The sequence below is a fragment of the Rhinoderma darwinii genome, chromosome 1, assembly GCF_050947455.1.
Source record: "Rhinoderma darwinii isolate aRhiDar2 chromosome 1, aRhiDar2.hap1, whole genome shotgun sequence".
Taxonomy (NCBI): domain Eukaryota; kingdom Metazoa; phylum Chordata; class Amphibia; order Anura; family Rhinodermatidae; genus Rhinoderma; species Rhinoderma darwinii.
Genome location: NC_134687.1, coordinates 239,092,355 through 239,111,735, shown reverse-complemented (window position 1 = coordinate 239,111,735; position 19,381 = coordinate 239,092,355). Strand labels below are relative to the sequence as shown.

Sequence of the window (19,381 nt, the reverse complement as noted above, 5' to 3'; positions counted from 1 at the left end):
TGGTGTGGGAGCATTAGTAGGGGCCCAACCCGATCCAATAGAGAAAAAGTACTATGTACACCAATATGGAGTTATTTATCCAAACAAATAATTTATTTATTTATAGCCAGTGACAGTGCGACGTTTCGGTCAATACCATGACCTTCCTCAGGCACTTTCGTCAATGCTTTATCCTGCGTGGATGGCGCTGTAAGCTTGGCGGGTTACGTCGCACTGTCACTGGCTATAAATAAATAATTTGTTTGGATAAATAACTCCATATTGGTGTGCATAGTACTTTTTCTCTATCCCTTAAATAACTTACATCTTCTAGCATCTTTTCCAATTTTTCCTGCAACTCCACAAAGTATCGAGATGTAACTAGAGCCTCCTTGGATTTATCCAGGCAATCTCGAGCAAGCTCAATAATCTGGTGATGTATAAAGCCAAGGACACCATCGGCAAGAGGTAAAGTCCGACTGGGGCAGACACTTGTGATGATGTCTTCAAGTCTCTCCTCCATTTGTGCAGTTGCCTAAAATACAGAAATATAGGTTAACTACAATTTTCAAAAAGAATCAACAGGAATAAATTAAAGAGAACTCAATAGCCTTATAATAACAGCTGGTTGCCGATTTGTTTTAAAAGTAAAATAAATTTGGGCACACTATGCCTTTCCAGACAGCTGCACACAAAAAAAAAAAAAAAAAAGTTTGGTTAGCTAAACTGATAATCTAGTAAAGTGCTTTTCCTGAACAATCTTCCCTCAGGGCAGAGAATGAAACTTTGAAATGCCCTTTTTTTGTCAGTTTGGTTCACTAGGTAAACATACTAGACTGGTGTCTGTGGTTTTGTTTATACACATACATGTCCATTCAGTGCTTTTTATAGACAAGCTGTGAACAATGCCTATGTGCAAACAAGAAGGCCTCATGCACACGGCCGTAGCCGTGTGCACGGCCGTGATTTTCGGGTCGACCGGCTGCGGACTGTCAGCCGCAGGCCGCCCGCAAATCGTGGGACATGCACATGGCCGCGGCCATTGTTTTCAATGAGCCCGGACCGCAGAACCGGGCCGTAATAAGACATGCCCGTTCTTTCTGCGGTCCGGGCTCCCGGGCCGTGTACGGACCGCAAAAACTACGGTCGTGTGCACGGCCCCATAGAGAAGAATGGGGCCGCAATTCTCCCGTGGATTTTCGGGGGAATTGCGGCCGCAAAAACACAGTCGTGTGCATGAGGCCGAAGAGTCCTGAAAATGAGACAGGTTAAAGAGGCTCTGTCACCACATTATAAGTGCCCTATCTCCTACATAAAGAGATGGGCGATATAATGTAGGGGACTGCTGTTTTTCTAAATAAAAACCACTGCTGAGGAAGCGTAATCTCGCGAGATTACGCTGTAGATGATAGGTTACAACGAGATTACGCTTCCTCTGCTGTAACTACCACAGACAGAGTAACGAAGTGCAGAAATTGTGAATAGACATCCCGTGGAATGTCTATTCACTGTCTAAACACTTTACTATTGTTAATGTGTTAGTATAAGACAGCACAAAAGGATCTAGCAGGATCCCTATGCGCTGACTAAATGAATGGAGAGGAGTGCATGATGCTGATTGGTCAGCGTCATACACTCCCCTGTACAACGCCCACTTGGTCTAAAGTAAAAATACACCCACTTGGGCATTAAGCAACTCATTAGCATAAATCTAAAATCACTAATAAAGTGGTGAAAACAGATGGTTTTTTAAAATAAAAAGCACTGCTGTCACCTACATTACAGCGCCGATCTCCTTATGTAGGAGATAGGACACTTATAATGTGGTGACAGAGTCTCTTTAAGCCAGACACATATCAAAAGATCAGACACTCCAGTCACCTGGGTACGCAACATTGATATTTACCAGGTGGAAAGTGGGCATGGAATCGGACAATTCCTGCGTTGGCTTACTTTAAAAGTAACAATTCTTCACATATAGTGCAAGAAATCAGCCATCTATACTTCATGCGGGGCAATTCATTTATGCTCACTGACAATTTAGCCTCTTGTACTTCATAATCATTCTGTCCTTACTGCAGACATGTTATTAAGTTACTACATAACCAACCTGTAAAAAAGGTTACTCCTGGCCTCCAAACAAGATCTCTGCCAGTAAAATGCAAATTGGATTCCGCCATGTTGCATTAGGATAGCCTTCCACCAAGCGCTTTCCAGTGCTAACACATGATACATTCCTGTTTCTTGGGTCTAAATATGGGATGGGTCCTGCACAGGGCCGTATTACAGCTGTGCAACTGCAACAATGCACACTACCTGCAGCCATAGACCATCGCCGTGCCCTAACGGAGTACAACTAAAAGCAGCCAACACTGAAGAAAACAAGTAACATGTATACGTAACCCAAAGGCTAGTAAATTAAACACCAGTGTTTACTCATCAACTGGAACCCCACTATATGCTGCGGATTTCATTAAGCACCTACCTTGGGGAATCGCTCCTTGTAAACATGGTTCATCATAATGATCTCGTTATCAAAATTTGTAGATGCTCGTCCAGGACTAAAGGAAAAAACAAAAGAATCACTTGAGTGAATCCAAAACTGGGCATTATTGTAAGCATCTGTCTTTACACATACAGTCCATTTAGAAAGTATGCAGGCGCCTTCACTTTTTCCATGTTTTGTTACTTTTTGATCATAATCTACAATGGATAATATTCATCTGTTTTCTAAAGCAAAACCTGGCTAGTCGAAGGATAAGCAAGTGTATTAAAAAATAAATATGCCATTTACATAAGTATTTAGACTGCCTGGTTTACACAGTCTAATGCCCCAATGTCTTTCACTGGGTTCACACTGAGTTTTTTGCAGGCAGAAAATCTGCCTCAAAATTCAGTTTGGAATTTTGAAGCAGATTTTCCTCTGCCTGCACGCCGATTTACGCCCGCGGCCATTGAGCGCCGCGGGCATAAAACGCAGCAAAATACCCTTTCTCTGCCTCCCATTGATGTCAATGGGAGGTCAGAGGCGTAAACGCCCGAACATAGGGCAGGGCGCTTCTTTATCCCGCGAGGTGGTTTTTCCGCTCGCGAGAAAAAAACCGCCTCCGCCTCCCATTGAAATCAATGGGAGGCATTTTCAGACGTTTTTTGGCGTGGATTCCGGTAGGTAGCGATCACCTGACATCTCCCAAACCCAGATTTATACATTAAACTGCCAGATAGTGAAACATGATTCATCACTCCAGAAAACACTTTACATCACTTCAGCTGACGCTTAGCATTGTGCACGGAGACCTTAGGCTTCTGTGCAGCTGCTCGAACATGGAAACTCACTTCATGAAGCAGCCAATGCACTGTTCTTGTGCCGATGTCATTTGCAGAAGACGTTTGAAACGATGTAGTGAGTAATGCAACAAGAGGATAGGCGATTTTTATGTGCCACATGCTTCAGCATTTCGCCCCATTCTGTGAATTTGCGTGGCATGCCAGTTTATGGCTGAGCTGTTAATCTTAGATGCTTTCACTTCCCAGTAGCAGGGCAGATTGAGCGAATCAGAAATGTCATGAAAGGACTTGTGGCAATGGCATCCTATGACAGTGCCACTTTTAAAAGTCATTTGAGTTCTTCAATACGAGCCATACCACTACCAATGTTTCTCTATGGGGATTGCATGGCTGTGTGCTTGATTTTAAGTACCTGTTGGAAGATAGTGTGGCTGAAACATCTGAACTCAATAATGAGGAGAGTTGTCCACATACTTCAGGCCATGTAGTGCATTTTCAAGTCTCTCCAGAGATTATTGACCATGTCCAAGTTCCGGCTTGGCCACTCAAGGACATTCTCAGGCTGGGTTCACACGACCTATTTTCAGGCATAAACGAGGCGTTTTACGCCTCGAATTATGCCTGAAAACACGGCTTCAATACGTCGGCAAACATCTGCCCATTCATTTCAATGGGTTTGCCGATATACTGTGCCAACGACCTGTAATTTTACGCGTCGCTGTCAAAAGACGGCGCTTAAAATAACAGCTTAGTCAAAGAAGTGCAGGTCACTTCTTGGGACGTAAATTGAGCCGTTTTTCATTGACTTCAATGAAGAACAGCTCCAAATTACGTCCGTAATGGACGCCCCGCAAAACGAGAGTACAAGCAATTACGTCTGAAATTCAGGAGCTGTTTTCTCCTTAAAACAGCTCCGTAATTTCAGCCGTAATTGACGTTATCGTGTGCACATACCCTCAGACTTATCTCCTGCCTTTTCTTGATTGTGTGCTTAGGGTCAATGTACCGGGGGAATGAGAGTCTTCGCCCTAATCTTAAAGAGGCTCTGTCATCAGATTTTGCAACCCCTATCTCCTATTGCAGCAGATCGGCGCTGCAATGTAGATTACAGTAACGTGTTTTTTTTTTTAAAACGAGCATTTTTGGCCAAGTTATGACCATTTTTATATTTATGCTAATGAGGCTTTCTAAAGTACAACTGGGCGTGTTTAAAGTTAAGTCCAAGTGGGCGTGTATTATGTGTGTACATCTGGGCGTTTTTACTTCTTTTACTAGCTGGGCGTTGTGACTAGAAGTGTATGATGCTGACGAATCGGCATCATCCACTTCTCTTCACAATGCCCAGCTTCTGGCAGTGCACAGACACACAGCGTGTTCGAGAGATCACGCTGGGACGTCACTTCCCCAGGTCCTGCATCGTGTCGGACGAGCGAGGACACATCGGCACCAGAGGCTACATTTGATTCTGCAGCAGCATCAGCGTTTAAAGGTAAGTCGATGTAGCTACTTACCTGCAAACGCCGATGATGCTGCTGAATCAACTGTAGCCTCTGGTGCCGATGTGTCCTCGCTCGTCCGAAACGATGCAGGACCTGGGGCAGGAAGTGAGTGACGTGTCAGCGTGATCTCTCGAGAACACGCTGTGTGTCTGCACTGCCAGAAGCTGGGCGTTGTGAAGAGAAGTGGATGATGCCGATTCGTCAGCATCATACACTTCTATTCACAACGCCCAGCTAGTAAAAGAAGTAAAAACGCCCAGATGTACATACACAATACACGCCCACTTGTACATAACTTTAAACACGCCCAGTTGTACTTTAGAAAGCCTCATTTGCATAAATATAAAAATGGTCATAACTTGGCCAAAAATGCTCGTTTTTTAAAAATAAAAAAAACTTTACTCTTATCTACATTGCAGCGCCGATCTGCTGCAATAGGACATAGGGGTTGCAAAATCTGGTGACAGAGCCTCTTTAAGTCCTGACCGCTTGGGAGCAGATTTTCATTAAGAATTTCTCTGTACTTTCCTCCATTTATCTTTCCCTTGATCCTTGCTAGTCTCCTAGTTTTTGCTGAAGAAAAACCTCACTGCATCATACTGCCACCAGCATGCTTTACTGCAGGTATGGTATTGACCAGGTAATCAACGATGCCGGTTTTCTCCAGACATGACACTTGGCACTTAGGACAAAAAAAAATTAAACCTTGGTTGCATTAGACAAGAGAATCTTGTTTCTCATGGTCTGAGAATCCTTTAAAAAGAGGACCTGTCACTAGCTCCTACAGAGTTAAGAACTCATGTAATTGCCGCTGTGTCCGAGAGTCCAGCGGTGTCTGTGGTTTACTTCCGCGTCACCCCCGTTACTGAGATATTGCCCCCTCTTTATTAAACAATATGTATATGAAGCGCTGGCTAGCAAAGTGGGTTTGGCTGCCAGCGATTCTCAAGGGGCGGAGATAGCAGAGAGCCTCTGACGCTGACCTATCAGTGTAAGGCTGTTTCCCCCAGACACTCGTAGGCCAGCATCATCGCGTGAATCTCCAGCGTCAGAGGCTCTCTGCTAGCTCCGCCCATTGAGAATCGCTGGCAGCCAAGCCCACTTGGCTATAAAGCAGTTTATTTACATATTGTTTAATAAATAGAGAGGGGGCAATATCTCAGCAACGGCGGGGGGCGGAGAAGTAAGCAACAAACACTGCTGGACTCACAGACACAGCAATTACATTAGTCTAATAATTCACTTTGTAAGAGTTAATGACAGGTCCTCTTTAAGTGCTTTTCAGCAAAATCCAAACAGACTGTAATGAGCTCCTTAGTGCAGAGCCATACAACCTCGGTGCGCTGCCATACAAGCTCCATCAGATCCTCTATGTACGGAGATCTAACCCCCAGAAGCAATGCCTTTTACGGTAGAATACCTCTTTACATACGGAGTGCAATAGAGAATGCCACAATTTCTTTCATCAAATCAGAAGCATATGGAGGTACAGTAAAGGCCTCATGCCCTTCTATTGCAGCCCATATAAGTAACTAATTCAGAAAAAGGAATAAGTATTTGTAAAAAATATAAAAACATTGCAGCTTAAGAAAAATGCAGAAGCGTTTGCTAAATAATAGATTTTTCACCCAAGGTAAAGGTGTAATGTAGTAGATGTTACCTGCAGTCCTATGTAACACCACAGATAACACAGTGATAACTCGGAGTACAGATAATGTAGTGGATGTTACCTACAGTTCTATGTAACACCACAGATAACAGTGATAACTCTCTGAGTACAGATAATGTAGATGTTATCTGAAGTCCTATGTAAGGCTCACACGACCGGGTCCAAGTGTCGGCCGATAAAAACGGACCTTTTTCTCGGCCGCTCTGCATCCGTTCCGGGCCATGTTTCCGCTTTTAACGGCCGATTTTGACCCGTTTTGCATCCGTTTTTTCCCTGTCTGTTTTAAAAACAGCTAAATTTAATTTGTAAATTTTCTTTGGGGGCTATTGTTCCTACTGCGGCCGAGAATCCCTGTTGTGTGAATAGACACAAATACACACAAAGACACACATTCTGGAACTTCTACAAACACGGAGACACACAGATAAATAGAGGCACAAACAGAAAGACTGGGCACTCAACTCTCCTTCACAGGCTTCCTGCAGGTCGGGTTGTGGGCGGAGCTAACTGTGCAACGGCCTCGAAAACCACATGGTGTCCTTAAAGGGAACCTGTCACCAGCATTTCACCTATTAGACCAGGTGGTAGTGGGTGAAAAATAATTTCTATATAACCTATAATTATCTTCTTAGTCGGCTCTGTAGCTTTAGTATTCAGTTTTTTAGTGTTCCCACACCGTATGCTAATGAGCAGAAAAGAGTCAAATCTTCATTCCAAGCCTTTCCGAGTTTACCCCGCCTCCTTACTTTTGATTGACAGTTACTCGCCTTCGCCCAGCACACAAAATCCTGAGCTTGCGCATTGATGTCATATTCTAGTACGTACAACGGGACACCGGATTATTACGATAAAAGGCGCGAAATGTTTGCAGACTGTTATTTCCAGTCAGAGGAGGAGTTTAGGAGAGGGGATAACGGCAATGAACTTTTGATAGCAACGGCCAGTGAGGGAGAAGTAAAAGTTCAATAGGTGAAATTCTGGTGACAGGTTCCCTTTAACTGTTGTCCAATCAAATGTGCCTCGAAACCACATGGTGTCCTTAACTGTTGTCCAATCAACTGTTCCTCGGAAACCACGTGGTGTCCTTAACCCCTTAGTAACCAGCATATTCTAGGCCCTAATGACCAAGCAATTTTTTTGTTTTTCTACAGTCGCATTCAATGAGCTATAACTTTATTTTTCCGTCGACATAGCTGTATGAGGACTTGTTTTTTGTGGGATTAGTTGTACTTTTTAATGGTACTATTTTGGGGGAAATATTTTATTAACTTCTATTAACTTTTTTTTGGGGGGGGGGGGGGAAATAGAAAAAAAAACCTGAAATTCCTCCATTGTTCTAAGCGTTTTAAATTGACGCTGTTCACTGTGCGGAGTAAATAACATGTTACCTTTATTCTATGGGTCGGTACGATTACGTGGATACCACATATGTATAGGTTTTTTGTGTTTTACGACTTTTGAACTAAAATTATTTGTTTATGCATCGTTGCTTTCCAAGAGCTGTCATTTTTTTATTTTTCCATCAATGTAGTGATTTTTTGGGCTTGGTTTTTGCGGGACGAGACGTAGTTTTGATTGGTACTGTTTTGGGGTACATTGGACTTATTAACTTTTATTATGACTTTTTGGGGAGGCAATGGAAAAGAATAGCAATTTCGCCATTGTTTTTTGTGGGGGGTTATTTTTACGGTGTTCATCTTGAGGTTTAAATCACATATTAACTTTATTGTTTGAGTTATTACGGTCGCGGCGATACCATACATGTGTACTTTTATGTATTTTTTACACTTAATAAAAATGACAGTAAAAAAATAAATCCATTTTTTTTTCCATAAAAAGTGGCTTTATTTAGTAATATTTTTTATTTTACATTACTTATTTTTTAGACCCACTAGGGGACTTTAAGATGCGATCTTCAGATCACTGCTATAATGCTTTGGTATACTTTGTATTATTGATGCAAGATGCATCGAAACTTCTATACGGTTTCGATACTGTGCATCCCCAAACGGTTCAATACCGTGGTTTCATGTATTTCGATACTAAAGAGGCTCTGTCACCACATTATAAGTGGCCTATATTGTACATGATGTGATCGGCGCTGTAATCTAGATTACAGCAGTGTTTTTTCATTTAGAAAAACGATCATTTTTGACGTTATAACCTATATTAGCTTTATGCTAATGAGTTTCTTAATGGACAACTGGGCGTGTTTTACTTTTTGGCCAAGTGGGCGTCGTACAGAGGAGTGTATGACGCTGACCAATCAGTGACCAATCAGCGTCATACACTTCTCCCTATTCATTTACACAGCACATAGCGATATAGCTATATCGCTATGTGCAGCCACATAAACACACTATAACGTTACTGAAGTGTCCTGACAATGAATATACATTACCACCAGCCGGGACGTGATGTCTATTCACAATCCTGATACTTCTGTAGCGTCGGTGTGATATTTACAGCAAGGCAAGCGTAAGGACCCAAAGGCTGTCTTACCATATTTCCTGTTAGAGCATACTTCGGTATGTCCTAACAACTGCCTGTGTACTATCACTACACAGGCTAATGTACTGGCAAAACTTTTTTTTACAATAAACATTTAAATAAGTCTCAATACATAAAACATACACATTTTCGGTATTGGCGCGGCCGTAATAACCTGAACAACATTTTTTTTGCATCACTTATGACGTGTACGCTGTAAAAAAAACAACAAAAAAAACAACTTTTCACTTATTAATGTAAGGCACAAGGTGTGATGAATTTAACCTCCAAGTGCCTCACATTAATAGTAATTAACCCCATTATGTAACTCACACATTAACCCATTATTCCAGGGAAACATGATGGGGTTAATTACTATTAATGTGAGGCACGTGGAGGTTAAATTCATCATCTCACCACGCGCCTCACATCAGAAAATGGAAGAATTTTTTTTTATTACTGTTGGCAAAATATCGTTTTGGTATCGAAATCGCAATACTACACAAAGTATCGGTATCGAAGTCCAAATTCTGGTATCATGACATCCCTACTTTGTATACCAGAGCATTATTGCCGGTCAGTGTAAGTCTGACAGGCAACCTACATATGCCCAGGGCAGACCTGGGGGCTTTTATTATGCCCTCGGCTGCCATGACACCCCATCAGAGGCCCGCGTTTCCATTTGCAGGCCGCCGATGGGTGACAGAGTTAGCTCCCTCCCTCTGTAAACAAGTTAAATGCCGCGGTCTTTATTGATACGGGACACACGTGCAGGGAATAGACTGGTGCGCCCTGAACAATAAGGGTGTCTATACACCTAGTCAAAGTGTGCTGCATAGTCAAAAAACTTGTGTCAAGCCTAGAAGTGTTTTTAACACAAATTTTTTTTTTTTTGCGCAAGTATCTATAAACCGGATTTCTCTTTATCTATGGGTCATATATTGCGTGCAAATTAATGATAAAAAGGAAATTTTTATTTTGAGAAATCACCATAAAATCCATTGTCTGTGTCGCTCGTCAAGTTCATTGGGGGACACAGAAAATGTGGTATACGCTGCTGCCACTAGGAGGCTAAAACCAGGCATAAAAAAGGGTTAGCTACAGGCTATACCCCACCAAGAGACACTGGGCCAAACCAGTGTGTACTTGAACAGCAGGAGGAGCAGGGAATAAAAAAAAAAGGTAAGGAACTCTAAACAGAAGACAGAGACAAAGAACTGTCAAACGAACAAACAGGCTAACTGGAGGAAAAGAGAAAACAATCAACTTATTAAATTTGGAGGGAGCTGTGTCACCCAATAAATTAAACTAGAAAAGGATTTTACTTGAAGTACTAAAAAATCCCCTTTTCTCATTTCAAGCAAAGCATCAGAGGACGCGAAAGTGTGAATCCTGTAGAACTTGGTCAACGTGTGAAGAGAGACGACAAAGTAACCACCCTGAACACATGGAGAGCAGAAGTCTGATGGAGCACAGCCCAGGATGCCCCAATCGCTCTGGTGGAAGGAACCGTAACCTGGAACAGGTCACTTCATGGACCTCCTAGAACAAACAAAAAAAACAGATCTGTGGAAAGACTGTGTTAGACAGACAGATAAAGCAGGGACAACATCCAGGTTGTGGAAAGATTGTTTGAACGGGAGACTGACTGAAAGAAGGCAGGACTATTAATTGATTAAGGTCAAAAAGAGACCAACATGGGCAAAAAAAAGAGAACCGTACAGATCGCCACGTTATCATGATTAAGAAGCAGAAAAGGAGACTGTCAAGACGGGGAGGATGTTTGGAGACCCCCCAGATAGAACTATTTGCCGCTACAAAAACCACCTTTCAAGTGGGGACAAAGAGAAATCTCCTGCAGGGGCTCCAATGTAACAACGTAACAGACTGTAGAGCAGCGAATACTAGATAAAAGTCCCACAAAGTAGCGGGGGAGCTGTAAGGAGGGCAACATGAGCCACTCCGTGTAAGAAAGTCCAGATGTCAGGTGTCCTTGCTAACAGGCGATTGAAAAGACCTGACCCTTGACGGAACTAAGGGCAAGTCCTGGATCCAGGCCCCTATGGAGGAATAAACTAATCCTGGACAGGGAAAAAAAGCAGGGGGGGGTGGTGTTTCCATGCCTCATCTCATTGGAATAAGATTTACAAGCACGATGGTAAATAGTCACCGAAGAACTATTCCTGGCCTTCAGCATCTTCTGGATAACCCACTCTGACAAACCGGAAGCCCTCAAAACAGCGGCTTCAACAGCAACGCCATTAAAACAATTCTAAATACTTGTGGAAAAGAAAACCCTGAGAGACAACAGATCGTGCCAAATGGGTAAGCAACAGTGAGCGTCGGCCAGTAGAAAAAACACCTAAGCGTACCAAGAGTGGCAGGGGGAATACCCTGTGCCACGAGGACGGTGGGAATCCTCAGGACCTTGATACGCTTGATAATTCTGGGGAGAAAAGGAAGAGGCAGAAAAATTTAAACCAGGTTGAGCGGATTCCATGGGGCTACCAGGGCGTCCACCGAGTAAGCCTCGTGATCACGAGCATGTGATATAAAACAGGGAACCTATCATCCACATCTGAAACGCCCCACCTCATGCAAATATGGTCGAACACCTCCTGGTGGGGAGGCCACCATCCTGGGTAGATGCGTTTGCGACTGAGAAAACAGTTGACCCCTTGGGAAGCAGGAAAGTGGTGCTTCACCTATTCTAGGATCTTGGAGGCTTCAGCCATTGCTGCTGCACTCCAGGTGCCCCTTTGGTGATTTAGTTTGGTCACTGACGTGACCTCGTCCGCCTGAATCCAGCATGGGCGGCTCAACATGGTTGGAGGGGAGGATTCGAGACGAGACCATAGGCCTGGAGCCTCAAGATTGTAGAAGCCAGCCCCCTCCAAACCATTCTTAGAGACGGACTAGCTACTGGAGTGAAAAGAAGGAACGACCCCGGAGAATGGCCAAGGAGGAGAGAGTATCACAAGTGAGGAGGCTTTTCTGATCCAAAGAGCCTGGGGAGCGGTTCCAACCTGGGAAAAAAATAATAAAAAAAAATCACCCTTTGCAGAGGATCGGAATAAAAACGTGCAAACGGAACGGCCTTGATTGAGGCCACCACAGTGCCCAGTACTCTCAAACAATAGCAGTGAGAGGTCTGAGACCCATTCGCAGAGTCCTGACCCCGTCTTTAGTGAGGAACACCCCTGCTGTAGGAGTATCGACAGACATGCCAAAAAGGTAATCCTTTGAAAAGGGAGGGATTGGAGCGGTAAATTACCCTACCTAACTGGGTCAAGGTATCCAGAGCAATTTGGAGACGGATTTGATTGTCCAATATGGACGGAGCCTTTATCAGAACATCGTCAAGGTAGGGGGATGAAGGACACCCCTTTGGAACCAAGTAATGCCAACACCACAGAGCATTTTGATGAACACCTGTGGGACCATCGCCAGATAGAAAGGGAGCGCCACAAACTGGTAATAGTGATCAGGCACCGCAAATGATGGGATGGGCTGATTGAGAAGTGTAGGTCACTCATCCTTTATGTACACAGAAGAAAGAAATTCCCCTTGCTCCATGCAGGCTAACACATCGGGACTCCATGTGGAAGTGGAATACCCATACACTAGTGTTTAGACACCATAGGTCCAGAATTAGACACACCAATCCATCCTTCTTAGGCACAATAAAGAGATTGGAGTAAAATCCTTAATATCTTTGGTATGGAGGGAAGGGACGATCACCCCCTTGATGCACCAGAGTCTACAGACTGAAAAAGAGCAGCAGTCTTGGGTGGGAATCAAGGAGAGGTGGACTGGAAAAACCGATTAGGGAAATTTGTAAAACTCAACCCAGTGGACACTACCTCTTGTAACCCAGGCTTCCAAGCGGTGGGTGAGCCAGATGTCCTGGAAGAGAGGAAGCCTGCCTCCACCCAAACTGTAACGAGTGAGGGCGTACCTTCAGACTGAGCTGGTTCTATCCGCCTTTGGTCAAGTGTGCCAGGAAGGCCAGCGCTTAAAAACAGGATTTTTTTTTGAGTACTCACCATAAAATCCTTTTCCTGTTCAGTTCATTAGGGGACACAATGACATTTAAAAAAAAAAAGTGAGGATATATCCTGCCCACAGACACCGAGCTATTCAGTCTGTCCCCACAAGCAGTAGGAGAAGCAGACACAAGGTAACATAAGTATGTTGAACTCGAGAGGGTAATCCCTCAAACTAACAACTGTAAATGCAAAACAATCTTGAAAACAATTGAGCGGAAGCAGTGTCCCCCAATGAACTGGACAAAAAAGAATTTTACAGTGAGTACTCGAAAAATCCTGTTCTCTTGTTAGTTACATTGGGGGGGGGGGGGTGGGCAGACCGTGTGATGCCCAAGAGTAGTCCGCAGGGGTGGGAACAGAATACAGGACATGGTCAGTTATTTCACAGATGCCTGCAATACCTTGCAACCCAGAGAATAATTTGCAGAAGCGAAGGTATGCACCTCGTAAAACTTGACAAATGTGTACAGAGAAGACCTTGTGGCCAACTTGCACAATTGAAGAGCAGAGGCCTGATGGGGCACAGCCCATAAAGCCCCAACCGCTCTGGTAGAGTGTGCCATGACCCGGAAAGGGGGAACATTTCCCCCGGATGCAATAAGCCTCGCAAACAAGCATTCAAATCCATCGAGCAATGGTGACCTTAGAGGCCACCAAACCCTTCCTGGGACCCTCTCTGAGGGTGAAGAGAGAATCCGACCGCCGGAAGGAAGCAGTGATCAAAAGGTAAATCCGCAGAGCACAGACAACATCAAGGCTTTGAAGGGAATGCTCCCTCGGATGACTGGGAGAAGGACAAAAAGACGGCAATACAACATCCTCATAAATGTGGAAGGCCGAATCCACTTTAGGCAAAAAGAAGGGCACCGTGCGGAGAACCGCTTTATCTTGGTGAAGAATCAAAAACGGAGAGCGACAAGAGAGCCACTAACACCGAGACCCTCCGGATGGAGGTCACCGCAACCAGAAAATCTACCTTCCAGGACAGAAAACGAAAAGCTATTTCTCTCAAGGGTTTAAATGGAGTCGACTGTAAGCCATCCAAGACCAAATTCAGATCCCACGAGGGAAACAGAGGACGCATTGAGCCAGCCCATGCAAAAAAAAAAAAAAAAAAAAAGTCTTAAAAAGGGAAGGTGTCATGAATTATTTTTTTTATCATATAGCTTTTAATAGGTTATTAACAAACTTTATTTGTGTTCTCATGTTCTACTTTTTACTTTGTTCTCACTTTTACATGGCATTTTTTTTTTCCATCCCTGTATGTGTCGCGCCACCGTCTACGAGAGGCGGAGCTGTGTGCGGCACCGTCTACGAGAGGCGGGGCTGTGTGCGGCACCGTCTACTAGAGGCGGGGCTGTGTGCGGCACCGTCTACTAGAGGGGGGGCTGTGTGCGGCACCGTCTACTAGAGGGGGGGCTGTGTGCGGCACCGTCTACTAGAGGCGGGGCTGTGCGCGGCACCATTATTATTGTGGAACCTAAAAGGGGTACTAATATAGTGCGTGGCACCGAGGAGGCATTATTTCCATCTGGGGCACTATAAATGGTGAGGTTTTTGTAGAGGGTGGGGAGGTGCTAGAAAAGTGAGAAGCCAACAAAGTTTCTGTTGCAAATTCTGCAGAGGCGATTAGCAGTCGGGAGAAGGCATCAGGGCCAGGTGAGAAAGAAAAGGAAAAGTGAGCGACTACAATCTGGGAAAAAGCCAACGGTGAGTCACTGGATTTCACTCTATTGTATTAAAGGCGGCTTCCCATCGCGGACATTTATGGCATATCCACCGAAAATGCCCAAAATATCTGATAGACGCAGGTCCCAGCCCTGGGACCTGCAACTGTATCAAGAACTGACCGCAGAATCCATGCGTTGACTAATGGAGAGAGGGTCTCGCGTCCACGCAGCACTCTATTCTATTGTATGGTTGTTATGGAAACAGCCGAGCAGCTCTTGCTCAGCTGTTTCCGTAACTCCCATTGAACAGAACGGAGAGAGCTGCACGCACACGTGACCCTCTCTCCACTCTCTAGCACAGAAAGAAAAGAATATGTTCCCTTAGGAAACTAACTCCATGTCTGTAGGCTAGGGCACTTGTAGGGGAAAAGAAGCAGCAAAGGCTGACCCTTCCTGCTTTCTTGATGTCAGAAGTCCTGTGTCCTCAGCAGCGTCCGTCCAAATGGAGGAGAGAAGAGAAAAATGCTGAAGCCCTGCCACGGAGCATCGCAATTGGCTGCTGGCGGTCATGTGAGGACACAAGCTAAATCAAGAGAGAAAGACACATTATTCCCCATGAGGAGATGGGGGAAAAAAAAGCACGCTGGGTCACTATTGGTGCATACTAGGGTGAAGGTCTCACAGCCCCTCCCCACGCCTGTGCAGTGAAGAGCAAAGTAGCGCCGCTGGCGTAATGTCACCGGCCATACAGTAAAAATTAGCGCTGTTAGGGAGCGAAGAGATGACTAAGGGAAAGCCCCAGGGAATAGGCTGGTCCAGCAGACCGCCACTGTGCACAAGCAGTAGCCCGATTTTGGGGGGTGGGTTAAGTAACACTCACCCAACTCTCCATCTCCCAGATGTACCGACCAGCAGGCGCACCCACTCAGTGTCTTAACCAAGGAGACACTGGTGGGAGAGGTTTTAGAGATGCTCCTTAGGCTGGTGGGTGACAGAGGAGCTGGGGCTCTTGTCCTGCTGGTCTTCATGTGCAGGTTGGACAACAGTGCATTTGCATATGACACTGTGCACCAGTTTTATGGGAACACAGGGAGACCCTATGACCCTAGTTCTTCATGATGAAAACAGAATGAAAATTCTTGATAAAGACTCTGCTGCTATCAGCAGAAGGGTCTGCGTACTAAGACACTAAGCGAAGACTGAATAGCTTAGTGTCTGTTGGCAGGGTATATCCTGTAGGAGGAGTCACTTTTTTTATTTTTTATTTCATAGTGTCAAGCCTCCTAGTGAAAACAGCATATACCCACGTTCTGTGTCCCACAATATAACGAACCAGGAAGAGGGCTTCTTCTTTGCGTCCTGCTGGAAAGGCAGAAGAGAGGTTCGTGGGCAAGCAAACTTACATAAGGGTCAAAAAATAACCAGACATTCTAGAAGTGACAGGGTAATGGGATATGGTCTTAGGCAAGTAAGAGTTTTTACCACAAAACAGCCATTCTTTATTATATTGCTTTTAATTTAATATTAACAAAAAATTTATTTAATCGTGTTCTCATTTTTAACTTTTTAATGTATTCTTACTTTTACTTCTCAATGGGGGCTGCCATTTATTTTTTCATCTCTGTATGTGTCCATTAACGACACATACGGAGATGCTATACGGCACATACAACCCCATGGAGAATGTGAACGGGAGCCGTTCCATTCTCAGTTGCGTGCGCCGTCTGTGTGGGAACGGCGCATGCGCCGCTCCCACATAGACCAAAACTAAGCTTGTTTGTAGAGCGAAATCCGGTGCCATTTTCATGTGGACCGGAAGTTGCTGCCGGACAGTAAGATGACTAGTTCCGGCCGGGGCTTCCGGCCATATGTTCAACTAAGCGAAGGCACAAGGAAGAGGAGCGTAGACCAGCGGAGGCAGGAGCAGGTAATTTATGTTCGTGTGATACTATCTGCTGAGCCCTGTATCTAATCCTCCTAGCACTGTGCAGTCGCTCAGAAAATGGCGGCACACAGTGTAGGAGGTTTGAAGACATTCAAACCCTTCCTTCTCCTGGCACTAGCCAGAAGAAGGGGGGGGGGGGGAAGAGATTGTGTGAGGACACTAGAGGAGAGTTTGTCCACCCCAAATTTGCAACATAAATCAATGAGGTTGCTTTACCACAGTGACCATGCTGAAATTTTGGGAACTGCTCCCTCTAGTGGCCAGCACATGGAAAGGTTATAAAATGTAAATATCATTTATAATATTTCCTGACTAGTTAAAAAATTAAAACAATGTGGGGCTTGCTAAAGTCCAACTGGGCGTGTTTAAAGTAAAAGTCCAACTGGGCGTGTATTGTATGTGTTACATCGGGGCGTGTTTACTTCTTTTACTAGCTGGGCGTTCTGACGAGAAGTATCATCCACTTCTCTTCAGAACGCCCAGCTTCTGGCAGTGCAGACACAGCGTGTTCTCGAGATCACGCTGTGACGTCACTCACTTCCTGCCCCAGGTCCTGCATCGCGTCGGACAAGCGAGGACACATCGGCACCAGAGGCTACAGTTGATTCTGCAGCAGCATCGGCGTTTGCAGGTAAGTCGATGTAGCTACTTACCTGCAAACGCTGATGCTGCTGCAGAATCAACTGTAGCCTCTGGTGCCAATGTGGCCGACACGATGCAGGACCTGGGGCAGGAAGTGAGTGACGTCTCAGCGTGATCTCTCGAGAACACGCTGTGGGTCTGCACTGCCAGAAGCTGGGTGTTAACGAACAGAAGTGGATGATGCTGATTCGTCAGCATCATACACTCCCATTCCTAACGCCCAGCTAGTAAAAGAAGTAAAAACGCCCCGATGTACACACATAATACACGCCCAGTTGTACTTTTACTGTAAACACGCCCAGTTGTACTTTAGAAAGCCTCATTTACATAAATACAAAAATGGTCATAACTTGGCCAAAAATGCTCGTTTTTTAAAAATAAAAACGTTACTGTAATCTACATTGCAGCACCTATCTGCTGCAATAGCAGATAGGGGTTGCAAAATCTGGTGACAGAGCCTCTTTTAAAGAGACTCTGTCACCACATCATAAGTGCCCTATCTCCTATATAAGGAGATGGGCGCTGTAATGCTATTTATTTAAAAAAACAATCTTTTTTCACAACGTTAGGAGCGATTTAAGTTTATGCTAATGAGCTTTCTTAATGCCCAAGTGGGCGTACTTTTACTTTCGACCAAGTGGGCGTTGTACAGAGGAGTGCATGACGCTGACCAATCAGCATCATGCACTCCTCTCCATTCATTTACACTGCACTAGCGATATAGATATATCGCTATGTGCAGCCTCATACACAAGCCCTAACATTACTAGTGTCCTGATAATGAATACACATGAAATCCAGCCTGTACGTCATGTGTACTCAGAATCCTGACACTTCTGAATCTTTTTTGGTGAGATTCCGGCAAGTGACACCAAATCTCGTTTAGCTCCGAGATCTCGCATCCGTTGCTGGAATCTCACAAAAAAAGAGTCAGAAGTGTCAGGATTCTGAGTACACATGACGTCCAGGCTGGATGGTCATGTGTATTCATTATCAGGACACTAGTAATGTTAGGGCTTGTGTATGAGGCTGCACATAGTGATATAACTATATCGCTAGTGCAGTGTAAATGAATGGAGAGGAGTGCATGATGCCGATTGGTCAGCGTCATGCACTCCTCTGTACAACGCCCACTTGGTCGAAAGTAAAAGTACGTCCACTTGGGCATTAAGAAAGCTCATTAGCATAAACTTAAATCGCTCCTAACTTTGTGAAAAAAGATCGTTTTTTTCTTATTCAAAATTTTTATTGAGTTTCAGAACACAAAATTTACAAAACATAGTGGAGGGAAGGCCTCCACACCTTAAATAAAAACAAACAAGGTCAGTGGACCAAAGCAAAAACAAACAAAACACCAAAAGGAAAATCAATAATGTGCAACACATCTCAACATGAAAAAGAATGGTCGGTATACAACAGTAGCATGAGTAATCCTAGAGGCATAACAACAGAATGTACAACGAGACCACTTAATTCAAACAGAGAAGAAGAGGCACATTACCCTAGACAGGGGAAGAGAAAGTATAGAAAAAGGCCCCAAGAGAGGGAGGGATAGGAGGGAGGGGAGAGGACAAGGGGATCCTGGACTCCAGTTCTGGCGTATTATGAATGAAAGATCGTTTTTTTAAATAAAAAGCACTGCTGTCACCTACATTATAGCGCCCATCTCCTTATGTAGGAGATAGGGCACTTATAATGTGGTGACAGAGTCTCTTTAAACCACCTCCTTTTGCTGCAGCAGGAGGGAAGCGATGGACCGGGAGAGGAGGGAGTACCTGTACCAGACTCAAGGTTGCTCCCTCGAAAAGGAGACTTATACCTTTCAGAGCACCCCTAGTGGAATAAGGTGAGACCTTGCTAGGGGGTCTGCAACCCCAGGAGAAGTGCTTTTCCTCAGGACAATCCTTCCATCTGGAGGACAGGAAACCTGACTGGGTGTGTGGAGAGGGGTGTCCATTTTTATATCCTAAGGTTTCCTGTCCAGCGGATGGGATGTCTCTCCAGGGGTGCTGTCATAGGTGAAAGAGAAAAAAAATTGATGGCCTATCCTCAGGATAAGCCATCAATATCTGATGGGTGGTGGCCCGTCTCCCTGCAGATCGGCTGTTTTGAAGGGGCCGCAATGTTCGTACGAGCGCTGCTTCCCCCCC

General features: G+C 44.6%; 1 protein-coding gene across 1 annotated transcript in view; it reads right to left on the bottom strand.

Moving 5' to 3' along the window:
• Positions 1-19,381, bottom strand: part of MAST3 (microtubule associated serine/threonine kinase 3) — a 311,223-nt gene that overhangs the window by 80,868 nt on the left and 210,974 nt on the right. The window contains exons 9-10 of the mRNA XM_075862996.1: positions 2,465-2,540; positions 305-514 (exon numbers count right to left, since the gene is read on the bottom strand). Coding sequence (XP_075719111.1) covers positions 305-514; positions 2,465-2,540 — 286 coding nt within the window. The remainder of the gene's footprint in view (positions 1-304; positions 515-2,464; positions 2,541-19,381) is intronic.